This window comes from Colletotrichum godetiae (assembly GCF_030913485.1).
Source record: "Colletotrichum godetiae strain CBS 193.32 chromosome Unknown BDP55scaffold_4, whole genome shotgun sequence".
NCBI lineage: Eukaryota > Fungi > Ascomycota > Sordariomycetes > Glomerellales > Glomerellaceae > Colletotrichum > Colletotrichum godetiae.
Window position 1 is genome coordinate 941,940 of NW_026851252.1, and position 14,227 is coordinate 956,166.

General features: G+C 53.0%; 1 protein-coding gene across 1 annotated transcript; it reads left to right on the forward strand.

The window, feature by feature from the left end:
* Nucleotides 1–7,147: 7,147 nt before the first annotated feature.
* On the forward strand, nucleotides 7,148–10,413 carry BDP55DRAFT_542569 (uncharacterized protein; the record flags this gene model as incomplete). Its single annotated transcript, XM_060568324.1, has 2 exons — nucleotides 7,148–10,088; nucleotides 10,139–10,413. The coding sequence occupies 2 exons, from the start codon at nucleotides 7,148–7,150 to the stop codon at nucleotides 10,411–10,413; spliced, it is 3,216 nt and encodes a 1,071-aa protein (XP_060435107.1).
* Nucleotides 10,414–14,227: the final 3,814 nt, after the last annotated feature.

The following is a 14,227-nucleotide window of genomic DNA, read 5'->3' on the forward strand; positions in this document are numbered from 1 at the left end:
TTTCGGCTGCTTCTAGCCAAGAGTTGGAAAACAAAGTGCCGCCGAAACGGATCAAGCTGCCTGGGATATTCTCACCTGCCTTTCTAGCCGGATCCAACAACTCTGTATAGCTGAGGAAAGGCATGGCGGTGGGAAGAGTCTAGAAGCAGAAGCCAGCTCCAGTACGAGCAAGAGGCACAGTGAGGGCCAGACCAGAGGAGGCAAAAAAGAGGCGAGACATGGGAACTTGGAGAAGTCGACAGTAGCGGCCGAAACGCAGGAAAGATACCTCTGCCGTAAAGTATCCACATGGTGCATCGTGCGGGGCCCGTGGTCCGGCGCAAAGAGCGGGCAAGTGGGGGAAGGACGAGGGGCCACTGGGGGGGAAGGGGAGGGCAAGGATGGGTCCGCCCGGAGTGCAGACTGGAGGAAAGTCCTCTCCTTCCTGATGCTTCCCCCCCCCCCCTTTATCCAATCGTTTCGGCTTCTGGTAAGTAAAAATGGGTCACAGAAGATCCCGACTCCACTTCACACAGCCATTCAGACCGCTGCTGACTGACACCGCACTTGCCCCCTCCAAAAGACCCCCAAGAGACGGGAGCGAGAGCATGACATGAGCACTTGCCCAAGTCACCTTCTTCCTTTTTGTGGCACCATCACCATCCCTTATCCCGCCATTCTGTCAGTCAAGTGACGTGCAATCCGACGAGACAAATTCCTAGAAACAATCTGTCTTATCAACATCGCCAGGTCATGTAACCTACAACATGGGTCGTCGACCATACCTCAACTCAACCCCGAGGAAGACAAACTACCTATGTCCTGCCGCATTCAACAACATATCGCAGGGTCCTCCGCCTCTTGATCTTTGCAATAAGCAGGGACCTGAACACCAGATCTGCAGGACGAATCCTGTACGGTACCTACCCAACAGTCCTTAGCTGGCTAGCGTGTTGGCTGGACCCTTGAACTCTTGAACGCACTTGGTGTGGTGTGTCCGAACCGACCTGCAGCTCGGAACCGCCGTTTCTATCATCGCTCATTGGAGGAACTCGCCTCTCACTTCTCCAACAGCCATGGCCGTCGCCGGGGCGTCTTTCCGCTCACTGTCTGCACGGCCGCGGCGCCGTCTCTCGAGCCTGTCAGAGCATTCATACTGTCTGTCCTGGGACCACTGTGTTGCGGATACTTTTGTCTCTTCTCCATCTGAAGTCGGTGTTGCTGGGAACAAGTTGCCGATTGTCCGACTCGGGTAAACATCTACACTCGAAACTGGCGGCAACGGACTGACTCGCTAAAATACCAGGTCGAGCAAGGTACGAATAGCCCATCCTCGAGTTTGGTAAGACGTTTTGTTTCTGATCCATTTTCGTCAAGGAACATGCCGTTGGGTAGAAGGCAATACCGATAAAAGCTCTGTAATACAAATTTCCCACGCCCACGCTGATTTTGCAGCTTGTCTTTGGCGTCCCAGCCTCCCCACAGGCGGCATTCGACCCGACTCCTGCTGTCGGGAGAGGATGCCATTTTGTCGGCCGAACCCCGTCCTTCTTCTTTGCCATGGCCGCATCCGAACAACCCTGGACGGAGAACATTCTCCCTTCGAAATGGAACCCGAATTCGAAGGTTTTGGCGGGGCTAGCACTCCCGCTCCACGTTTACAAGAGACATGGCAACAATCGGATCCGTCTTCAAGATCCTTTCTTTCTGAAGATCCTCGCCTCAGCTCTTTCTTGGGCTCCAGGAAAGCCATGAGGCTGCTTGAGATGCAAGCGCTGCAAATCTCACGCCGTGATCGGTCCGGATTCTGACTCGCCAGTGGGATCAGCACTGTTCGTCTGAAGCTTGGCCGAAGCTGACATCGCCGTGCTTTGTTTGAGAGGCACATGTTCTGCCTTCCGGCCGGTCGATTTTGCAGCCTTGGCAGGGTCGCAACTCTTTGGCAGATCTGCATCCAGATCCGTCATGGCAATCTGACACTACGACCCTTAATACCACGTTCACAACTTTTCCACGCCCTAGCCCCGTTTCGTTGGTGAAGCGCCTCTAACACCGCTAGGTAGACACACATTCGCTTGGTCGCCTGATGCAGCTCAGCCCGAAAATCGGGATTATGGGTACTATTGTGGCATATCATGCGACTCGGGTACGAGATAAGAACGTAGCAAGCGGTGAGCCACGCGACACCTCGTCACTGACTCTGGTTATCTAAGAATATTGCGAAGCGTGCTTTGTCGCGGATCGGACGCTCTCCTCATGCCGCTTTCTTGTCCAGGCATCTTCCTTAAGATACGACTCTACTGTTCATCGACTCCTTGCCCAGTGGTGTTCACCATGCGATCGGGTGACCCAGCTACCTATCTCATGCCCAATCCGTATTAGAGCCATGCTTTATCACAGAGTGATAGTTTTCTAGGCTGCGCGATTCGCGAAGTTGTCGAAAGACACGATAGAAGCTTTGTTAGCTTGTATGCAACAGAGATAAATCGCATCTGTTCGCCCTTGCCCAGATAGCGAGTGCCACAGCTTTGATGCAGGACCCAAGCCGTAGATCGGTCGTGCACTTGCTTTCTCAGCCTACCTCGGGACGAAATATATTACTGTTAGGTGCTGTGGTCAATATAAACCACGTGCTGCTTATGTACCTTGCCTCCCGATTGCCGACAGCTTCCGATAAGATAACACACAAGCCTGAGTTCTGGACTTGCCCTAACGCCTCAAGTTACCAGAGCCTAGAACAGCTCATCGCTAACGTGGTCCGGTAACTTGGTTACAACGGGAAACAACCTCGAACCCTGCTGATATCTTGGCAAATAATGCCAGCTCGCTCACTCGATTTCCGACTCTCCCGCAGCATCGTCAACATCGTGTTGACTTGATGGCGGGAGATGCGAGACCGAGAAGAAGACAGTGAGGGTCGCCATGCTGTCATAGCAAACTTGATAGCATTGAAGTCCTTCGATTTCAGCCAACACAACGCCAAATGCGGGGTTAATCGGCAAGCGTGGATGGCGACCATGTCGCCGAAATTCTCGTCGACAGCCGGTTGCTTACCTAAGTATGGTGCCAACCATGATTCAGTGAAACGACAACTTGTCCAAGGTAATGAGAGGAACCACGAGTGTGTCCTCACGATTCCAGCAATGCTACATTCGCAACTGACCTTGACTGACCATCCACGGCCCACGGCCGTGGCCCCGTCTCTGTCTGTACCCTGGGCCGACTTTCCGCAGAGACGGAAGTACGGCTCAAGTATACACCCAAAGGTAACCTGGTAAAGGACACTGACAAGGCGCAGCTTATCCATCGACGCTTTAGGAGAATGGATCATTTTCAGAGCATCCTTATGGTCCACATGGCCAGCTCGCCAATCTTGTGCTTCCTGATTTTGCTTAGAGATGGGTAAGCAAACCTTGACAAAGTCAGGCAATACCATGGACTGTTCAGCCGCTCCTGTGGGAGTTATTGCCACGGCCTCGGCTCTTGACTTCAGGCTTTCGCAATTCGAGTCGATAAGCTTAATGAAGAGGCTCTTAGATGGCTTCACCGGAGAACACGCTGCCATATGCTTGATATGCAAAGCATGGCAGACGACGACTTGGATCTGGCTAGTGGGCAGGTTGCGTTGTTACCTACGCCTTGAAAAAGATACCTACAGGGATCTGCCCCGTTGTTCTTGTGGTTGGTGGGCGGACGACGGAATGTTTGTTTTGTTCGCCTGGCAGCTATTAGCTGGCTTATCGCCTCCCACCTCGTCCATCTCCTTGTCCTAATTCAGGCGGTTTGGCAAGCGATGAGCATCGATAACGTTTGCCTCGGATGGTAAGCAGGGCAATTCGTACCCAGAGCACCTACGGACAAGAGGCATTGCCCAATGAGTATCGAGGATGTTTGAGAGGCGCTAGGCATCGGGCCAATCTGAGCGGTGATGGCTCAACAGCGCCTTCAGCCAGGCATTATGTTGTCGGCCTTGGCTGCGGCACTGTGACGTATCCCGGGATATGCTGTCCCTTCTTTTGCTGGTGTTCCCCCCGGGAGATTGGGGCCGCTCAATATCGTGGTGGGTCCACCGCCAGTCCAGCTGAAGAGCTTTGCTGCTTCACGTGCATGTTCCCGCCTGCTTCAGGCGAGGTGGTGAACGAAGTGAGAGTGTGATGAGACGGGAGTGAGCTTCAGCATGAGATGAGGTGAGCTACAGCTTGATGAGATGTGAGCGGCACGAGCTTCAGGTGTGATCCCCCCCACTTTGCAGCCATCTTTCCCAGGGCCACTACCGCATGTTAAGCCCCCCAATCAGTGATGTATTTGCTTTTCGGCGCTGTAAGTCGAGCTGCAACCCATGTTGTGCGCCCACCAAAGTTGCAAACGACTACACGAGAATCGGATTTGGGAGGGGGTTTCTCAACAGGAGACGAGGGTTTTCATGAGGCTACTTGACATGAAAAGTGTGCGGTGCAGTGCACGGTAGAGAGAGTACGCAGATGCATCTCAAAATTTTCGATGACTGGAGGCAGAAAGTGGACTTGGATTTTTCCCTCCCCCGCCCTCTCTCTCTCTCTATCCCTCAGTCTCTATGATTTTCCACCCCTCGTCCCCTTTCCCTAAACTTGTCCTTCTCCTTCTTCGTCAAACATACTCCTCCTAAAGCGAATCATCTCAACTTGACACCGAGTGAGCTTGTGCTGCCTCTGTCTATCGTCCATCCCTCATCTTCATCGCCCGCCCGCCCATCCGCCGCCCACGCCGCCCTCGTCCGTGACGTGCCGCCCACTGTTACTTCCAAGGCCCTCCAGTCTTCGGCATCATTGGATTCGCTTGACGAGTGGAAATTTCCAGGCCTTCGAGACCGCCCCTCACTTTCGGACAAGCATCTGCCGCAACAGTGTGGACTGAATCGCCCAGGACCGTGGACACCACACAACCCCCCAGGCTTTCTGTCACTTCTCGAGACTTTGTCTTAGGTCATCTTGGATGATTACGGCAGACGATTCTTTCACGAGGCCAGCCGCACGTGGGTGTTAAAGCCAGTCACTCGCATTGCCTTGGAAGACGACCACACTCGCCTTCTCTACACCCCTCTTCCATACTCTCTGCCTGACTCTGTCTTGTTGCGCTTGTCAACGGCACAGAAGCAGAGTGGGATCTCGAGTGATTAAGAGACGAGCCAAGAGACGCATAGAGAAAGGGTAAAACAGATTGGACCAAGGTAGCCCAGCACGCAGCACTCTGCACTCTATCCGTACAGCACTCCAGAGTCCAGAGTCCAGAGTCCAGCACCACCAAGCAGGGACATCCGGTTGCGGCATTGACACCGGCACTGACACTGGCATTGGCATTCTGGCATTGGCGCGCGCTGGCACTGAGGTGGCACTAGCACGGGACGGCGAGACGACTCACGTTCCCTTTCCTAGCCGTTCGGTGAGTTGAATTGGACCGGACTGGACCACCGCCAGAGCAGGTCCGCGTCTCTGCTTCCTGCTTCCTGCTCCTGCTCCGTCCGTCTGTCTTTACGACCGGATTTTGCTGCTACTTGCTTGCATTTTGCTTGCTCTACCGCACAGCACCGCACCGCATCGCACCTGACTGGTACCACCACCACTGCTTGCTGCTTGCTACACGGACCAGCTTCTTCAGCTTCACCTTCACCTACAATCTCTCCCGCTCTCTCTCCCCGACCGCTTGTTGTTGGATCATTCCATCAATCCTTCCTGAAAAGCCTCCCCTCCCTCGTTCGCTTTCCTCTATTCTGGTCGGACCACCAGCATTGCGGCACAAGCGCCAACGCCAGCACCACCAGCAACCAAAGCAGGAAAAACAAAACGTTCCTTACCGTACACCCACCCGTCGAAAACTCCCACACTCTCATCCTTGTGGCAAACCTTGCCCACCGAACCTGATCTACCTAACTTACCTCACCACTGACTGACTCCCTGCCTCACCACCTTACCTGCCCGAGGTATCTTCTGGGCAGCAATTCCATCTGTACCTCATTTACCTCCCACCTAAGCCGGAACAGCCACTGTCGTACAGCAGCACCATACCTTAACTACCTTTCGGCCAGCAACACACCTACCTACCGCCGGTACTGTCATTTGCTCTCTCCCACCACCACGTTCTAGAGCAGACGAGACCGCACCCCGATACCTCCCAGAACGACCGTCACTACTCGACCCCGCCGAATCCGAGCCTGCATCGTCGAATCCGCCTCCTGCCCGCATTTACTTGACCCTGACATTTGTCCGAGTCGACTGCCTATCTTTATTCAACTATGCTACAGACGCATGGGGGACCTCACAACAATGGTACGTCCTTCGTTAACCCACGCAGAGCCCGCATCTCGTCTCCAAAACCCCAAGATGCTCCTCCCTCTCTAACCCAGACCTTTCCATGGCTCGCAGGCACCGATTCACATCACGAAGAACCTCGCGGAAGGAGCAGAACCCCGACAACCCAACTGCAACTCCCAAAGAACCGAAGCACCGGGAACCTCGCCGTTATAACCGACGACAACAACACCGGCCGCGGCCGAATGCGGTTTTCCTTCGATGCCGGAACTGCTGCAGAGGGCGGCGACCATGTGCCAAGGTTGGTTCTTTCGCCCACAAATACACCTCGATATCCCTTGAATGGAAAAGCTGCCGAGCCGATTGCGGGCTCGTGAAGGAGTTGGACGTCGTTGAGAGCTGCCAAGGCAAGCGTCTCGGCAACGAAACAGAGGGGCCTTTCACGTTTGGGATGCGCCTGGCCCTCGTAGGCGCATCAAGCAATGGCTCACGCCACAAGCCAATTCCAAGTGGGATTCGAGTACAACATCATGGGAGTTATTGTATCTTGGCAGAGGAGGCAGCACCTTGCAGTGCGGTTTTGCTTAGCGACAAGCGTGAAGGGTGTCACGGGCGCGGCCGCACCGCCTCAGATGTCACTGGGTGGCAGCTGGGCCATCACATGGCAATCCAGTCATTTGAGGCATCACCGTGCTGACAGGTCTTTTTCCAGTCATAGATCCTCAATCGTAACAGACCATGACCATGGCCTCGGTCTGTCCGGATTACGTCGAATCCGACAACAACCGTCTTCGCGAGCTCCCTCCGCCGCCCCTTCCAGAAGTTCTTCTATCGGTCTATCGAGGTCAACATCTATGACAACACTACTCGCGAACCCTTCCGGCATGCCGTTCAGCTCTCATCCCTCATCGCCCAACTTCTCCGAAGACCTCTCCCGTTTCCCCTCCGAATCATTACACTCCTTCTCTTTCGCCCACCAGTCCGAGGAGTACATACATAACCGGCAAAATGTCCTCAAGCGATCCATAGAATTCATGAAAGATCGGATGGGATGGTCCGTCTCGCCCTCGAACGTTGCGCTTGCGAGCGCCCAGGCAAGAGCCTCCGGGGATGTCGAGACTCAGAACATGCTGGATTTGTTGGCTAGGGCACAACTTGTCGGAGCGGGCAACCTCCCATCCATGGATCAGTCCATCCTCGGTCCTTTGACAGGGCCCCCGCAAGTTTCGGGGGAGAATCTCTTTGAAGCGAACTTCATTCCTCGAACATCAAGCCCTGAACCCTTTCAGTCTCTAAGCGCGTCTCCCACTACGACACAATTTGCAACATTCCCCCCGAACGACGGACCGTCAATAAAGCAGCGAGATGAAGCCCCGAAAGTCGCCACGGGCGATAGTGAATCGGAAAACTCGAGCAGGACGCCGACGAACGAGAGTGGAACGACTGCAAAAACATCCCCGCCGCCGTCTCGAAGACTTAGCCTGAAGCGAACGCTGACAGATACGCTCCCGGTCTCGGTTCATCAACAGCTCATTGACACCATGGCACAACCGTACCTAGCAGCTCAAGAAATGTTAGCTTCACCAACAACAGCACACCCTCTGTCCGCAGGGAACATGCCAAGTGCACTTGGCGCAGCCGTGCATGGGCACTCGACGCGGTGGGTTCCAGCAGCTCAGGCCATTTTCACAACAGAGTCAAAACCGCCATGGACGATTATCGCGGCCAACGACCTGGCTTGCCTGGTGTTCGGAGTTACAAAGGCAGAGGTGCGACGGATGGGTATACTGGAGGTTGTTCAAGAGGAGCGGAGAGACTGGTTGGAGAAGAAGTTGCTTCAGATGGACCCTGAAGACACAATCAAGGAGGCAGAAGACATCCCAAAAACAACTGCGCCTGCACCGACTGCATCTGCTGCCTCAACGACGTCACTTTTAGGCGGACGAGGTGGGATTACGGCACAGCTCTTGAGCAAGCCGAACTCTAGGTCACAGCCCCCGAAAGTGGTCACTCGCAAGGCGCAAACCGTCCACAGCGGAGATCCCAACCCGCCCAAACTCAGGGGAAGCTCACGGCACCAGAGCAGTCGGTCGAGAGGCGTCCTTTTGTGCGGTGACGTGGTTCCAATCCAGAAACGAAACGGTGCGACGGGCTCCGCAAGTTTGTGGGTAAAGGAGAAGCGGGTTGGTCTCATTTGGGTCCTTGAGGAAATTCACGAAGACGTGGCCCAGATAGAGCTCGACGACGACGGCATTGTCCAGAAAATCTCAGGAGCAACAGCACCAATTTGGGGCTTTGAGTCACTGAGACCTGGCGTGGATATTGGCAAGCTGATCCCACGCATTCCTCGGCAAGGCATCGACCCTCGCACTGGCGAGGTAGACTTTGCGCAGATTGCGAGGCGTAAGTTTTTCACATGCCCAAACCCGAGCAAAGTCAACATTCCCTGCAGTGTTGAGCAAATACGGGGCAAGACAGAGCTACGCGTCTCGAGCTTCCCGCACATTGCAGGGATTATTGTCGTGGATCCAGAGTCTCTGAAGATCCAAAGCTCAAACTCGGTCTTCTGCGGCGCTCTGTTCGGCTACGAAAAGCCCGACGGCATGGCTATTGACTCTTTGGTGCCCGATTTCGAAAAGATTCTCCATATTCTGACGGAAGAGGATGGTGTTCAATTGCAGGATGGGATTGTAGTGCCAGAGCACAGCTTCCGCCGGGCGTCGGCGATTCTTGGTCTGAGAGAAAATCGCCCAGATGCGGCTGCGAGTTTCTTAAGGCCGGACGGGGTACCCGGAAAGCACAGGGATGGGTCAGAGCTCAAGGTTGATGTGCAGATGCGGGTGGTAAGAAGCGCAAAACAGTCCACCGTAATCCAAGAGACTGTCATCGAGGACGAGGATGAAGACAAGGACGGAGACAACCAGGACGACTCTTTCTCGGTTACCCACTCAGAAATGGTCTTCGCCCTCTGGATTACCTACTCCAGGCACATGCACGCCGCCCGGTTGACGCTCGGTGTGACGTCGGCGTCCGCCTCTGGAACGACAACTCCCTTGCATCAGCCGTCTCCTGGGCAGACACCGGCGCACACCCCGCTTGAGATTAGTTCGGATTCCGACGAGCCAAAGCCTCGAGAGCCTTCGTCGTCGACAGCATCCGCCATCACCAAACAACTCAAGGAAGTCGCGATGACGGCCGCCGCAAGGTTGACCGGTTCACAGCGTCCCACCGAGAAGAAGCAGGAAAAGCCATCCGTACCAAAGCTTGTTGAGCCAGCGCAGCAGAAAAAGTCCATCGATGATTTCCAGATCCTCGAAGACATGGGCCAGGGTGCATATGGTCAGGTCAAGCTGGCCAAGGACAAGAAGACGCAGAAGAAAGTGGTCCTCAAGTACGTGACCAAGCGACGTATCCTTGTAGACACGTGGACGAGAGATCGCAAGCTCGGCACAGTGCCTCTGGAGATTCACGTTCTCGACTATCTGCGCCGACCCGATCTACAGCACCCCAATATTGTCGAAATGGAATCCTTCTTCGAGGACGAGGTCAACTACTACATTGAGATGGTGCCTCACGGATTGCCGGGCATGGATCTATTCGACTATATTGAGCTCCGCAGCAACATGGAGGAGGCTGAGTGCCGCAGTATTTTCGTCCAAGTTGCCAAGGCTATCGGCCATTTGCATACCAAGGCATTGGTGGTCCATAGAGACATCAAGGATGAGAATGTGGTCTTGGATGGCGAGGGCAACATTAAGTTGATCGACTTTGGAAGTGCAGCATACATCAAGAACGGCCCCTTTGACGTATTTGTGGGCACTATTGGTAAGTCTCATATCGCTTCTCCTGTATCGTGATTGAAACTAACTGGCCAGATTACGCTGCTCCCGAGGTACTCGCTGGCAAGCCATATGGTGGCAAGGAGCAAGATGTCTGGGCGCTCGGGATTTTGCTCTACACGATCATCTACAAAGAGAACCCGTTCTACAGCATTGACGAGATTATGGACCGAGACCTTCGAGTCCCGTGGACGATGAGCGATGAGAGCATCGATCTAGTGCGGTGCATGCTTAACCGGGATGTGGCTGCGAGATATGACATCAACCAGGTTCTCGCGCATCCTTGGTGCCAGGAGGTTGATGAGGAGTGAAGGACACAAACGATTTGATGATGGAGTGGAAGAGATATGAGGGATGGGTGGAAAGGGGAGGGCCGTACGGAGGCCATGGAGCAAAATTTGGTCAAGATACCCTAAAGAGCAATCTTGAACAGCACGGCTCTCGTTCTGAGGCGGAGCCGGATGTGCTTAGAGAAAGCCATTTGACGCAACAAGACGAATTTTTCTTTTCGCTTTCTTTTTTTGGTTATTTACTTTGCTGGGTCCATGAGATGACTCTTGAGGGGAACGTCAACGACACACCGACCCATCCTCGATCATGGGTCTGCATGGAACTCCGGTGGTCTGGGCAAGATTTCAGCGCAAAGAACAGAGCTTATAGAAAGACACCTATGGTTTGGGCCCAGGCAGGACTGGGGAACGGAGAGAACGGCGTTATGAGTAGGGAATACAAAGTATGCTGTTTTGTCATCATTGCGTTTGTACCAAACTTGCGATTGTGCCCTCGTCCTCTCTTCGTTACTCGTGTGACCTGTGCGGCTTTTGTACTTGTTTATCCATGCGCTGCCGTACGTATGCACATGAATCATGGGAGGAACAATATCCTGTGGCGCGATACCGGCTTGTCTGCCGTTGTACCTGGGCCTTGCAGGTATGGTCTACCTGTCCTAGCACGAAGCCCACCTCCCCCGCCCGGCGCATTCGCGCCTCGTAGGTATTTAAGCCCTCAGGGGGAAAATCAGGATCAAAGTCCTAGGAGAGACAGAGACAGTGTGCCGATCCATGGCTTCTCTACCTATTTCTGTCTGAGTGAGCAGCAGACGGGCGATCATATCTCTCGTTTCGAGGCAGCAGGAGGGTGCGATCCTAGAGGGCCGGAAGCTCTTCTCTTTCATGCTGAAACCTAGGTAGAGGGTATTCTTCTTCGAATACTGTTTGATTGAGAGATGGAGGACGGGTAGGGGTCGTGGTGTTATAGCACTTGAAGGGCGGCCCCTCTTCTAGATCCCTCCGCCGCTCGAGATGCAAAAACGACATGTGTATAAAATCTCGATTCTCTAGCACTCAATAAAGTTGATATCAGGAGACGACACTAGTTTGCTGGGTTTCTAAAGGTACCTCGGGAAGTGGAACCTGGTGGCTGTTTTGAAGGGATCTGGGAGGCGTCTAGCTTGTGGAAGGGATTGAGCTATCGTCTGGGTCTGAGTGCTTTGTCTACAACTACCTTGGTGAATACGAAAACCCAATCCCCGGTGTCTCCAGTATCGACACCACCAGGATTTCAACTAGTTGACATTTTGCGTAGCAGAGATCCGTGGAGACAGTCATGTTGTCTCATGTCGTGATAGGCGGCGTAACTCCTCCCAAGATCAAGGGGCAGAGGCCTCTAATTGCCAGTCCTTTGAGAAACAAGTACTTGTCTTTAGATGGCGGTGCTTGGGATGGCATTGTAGGCGAAGATACCAAGAGTAGTTGAAGGATTTGGAGGCTGCTATAGCCTAAACTCAGAGCGGGGGCAAGAATTATTGTTCAGCTGTTCTTCTCAAAGAAAGGAAATTCGTATTTCAAAGTAAGCCTTGATGGCCTAGGAGGAGGTAGAGCAACATATGTTCCGCCCAACTGTGGATAAACATGGAAATTCATGGGGCTGGATAGGACACTAGACAGCGTACATTCTGGCATATACAGATCGAGGCAGAGGTTGTGCCTGGAATCTCAATCAATGTGTATCAAGGCCAAGCGTGCTGTATTTGCCTACTCTGTATTTCCTCGTAAGGCGTGCGATGTGAAGGACATCTAGTCGGACGCGGTCGAATATCACATCTCCGCGATGCCTTTGACAAAGCATTGTAGTCCTGATCGAATGCTATTGGTCTCGCTCTCACGCCTCTTGCTCTCAGGTTACGCTCATAGAAGGCGGGTGGCGCAGCCTCCTTGAGGTGAAGAAAACTCGAAAGAGACCAGTCTACTTTTTCCTCGCTCAAGCCGATGCCTTGACACAGGTCTTTCATACCCAACTTTCCACGTCCAGCTCCTTCCTTCCCACCTACCTGTCGCTCCTGCCCTCCCACGTGCTTACCTTCTTTCCTCCTACCCTCCCCTTATCCTACTTGAGGAGCCAATTCACCTGTGTCTATCACCAGCACCCCCCGGCCATTTGGCCGAGCGGTTTCGACTCTGACGCAGAGTCGACATAATGAAATACTCCAATGAAGCCGTGCTGGTCCGAGGGGCGCGCTGTTCAAATTTGGGCAGGGGCGTGAATTCTCGAGTAAGTTATCACCAGCCCTCCTTTCCATTCCTTTTTTCTTTCTTTTCTTTCTTGGATGTTTCTTGGTATGGGGAACAGTTTGAGACCTGCTCTTTTTTGTGGATATGGGGAAGGGGAAGATGCCCTTACAAATGCTTCATGCAACCAAGAACAGATTTCTCTCCTACGTATCTGGTTCTAGTCATTCCAAGTACCTCAAACTTGGACAGCGGTCTATAAGAATTTCGAGGCTGGAGAGATTGGTGTTGCCTTCTTCACCTGCTACACGCAGCTCCGAGCGCCTGACTTCGATAGGCGAAACTGCCTACGAAGTCAGAACGCCTGTCTAGCTTGGTCTAGTTAAACGTCTTGTCTGAACCTGCCGAGTAATTATATAATCAGTGAAGAATATGAGACATGCTGTTGTCTGCGAGACCTCGGTTGATCTTATGTATTCCAAGCAAATATACAAATAGGGGCAGGCGATCTGGATGGACTCGGTCAGACTTGAGGACAGATATATGCAAACACACGTAAGAGATATTATACCAAGATTCCATCAAAGATCCGCAAGGGTCAGACACACTTGTAGCCCGAGTTGGCCTATACGATCGCGGTCGATGGAGAATTAGGTCAACGAGCCTCTGATATCCTTTTTATTGACTCATCATTGTAGGATTTCCCAGTAGAACGAAGAGTGTGAAGTCCCCTTTTAACACCTAGGTATGCTCTCATACCATTGATATTGCCCTTGAGTTTGTCTCGAGTTCGTCGTCTTGTGTGAGAGGAGCACCGAGTTCGCAGCATGATATACTGTCCCATCCTCACTCCTTGCCTTCAACTCTATGTACAAAAGTTTGAGAAACACAGGCTAGATGAAAAGAAGCAGAACAGCCACCGTCGCAGAAAGCCAACGAGGCGCGCATCCTCTCCAGCCTGGTACCTCGAACCAATGCTATTTGAAGCTACACAGCCGCCGGGACACCGTCAAAGGCTCGGTAAGATAATCAGACCAACGCGACCATCGAGAACAAACCTCCAGACATGAGAAAATGCGGGCCATTGGCATTTCACGACGCCCCTTGTATCTTCAATTTTAGTGAATCAGGTATCTCAGACCAATTCTATTTTTCGAGCAGTGAGGGAGGAGGTAGAAAGTAAGAGATGTGCAAAACGCCAGCAATGAAGTCGCACCGGACAACGTGTAGAAGAGAATGGCGGGGAAGAGAACGAACTTTCTTCTTTGATCTGCTCCGACCCCTAGGTTAGGTACTTGAGAAGAAGAAGGGAACATCTAGCGAGAGCCCCTACTTTAGTTTACCTTGGGAAAGTGACCTTCTCAGCCGGGAAAGGAGTTTACACACGCGGTCCATCCAAAAGCCAATACAGAAAAGAGTTCACCTCGGTAGGCTACATCTCTTGGTTCTCATGCTGAGATTCACACTCGGATGCTTGTCTATGCTTGTTAGCGGTTTTATTTAGTAGACCACGAACTACTCCACTACCCAGCCAGCTTGACATAACCCGTCGACTTAGACGGGCGCCTCCTAGCTGGTGACAGGAACAGATCTGAGGAGGACCTATATGCCTTACCTT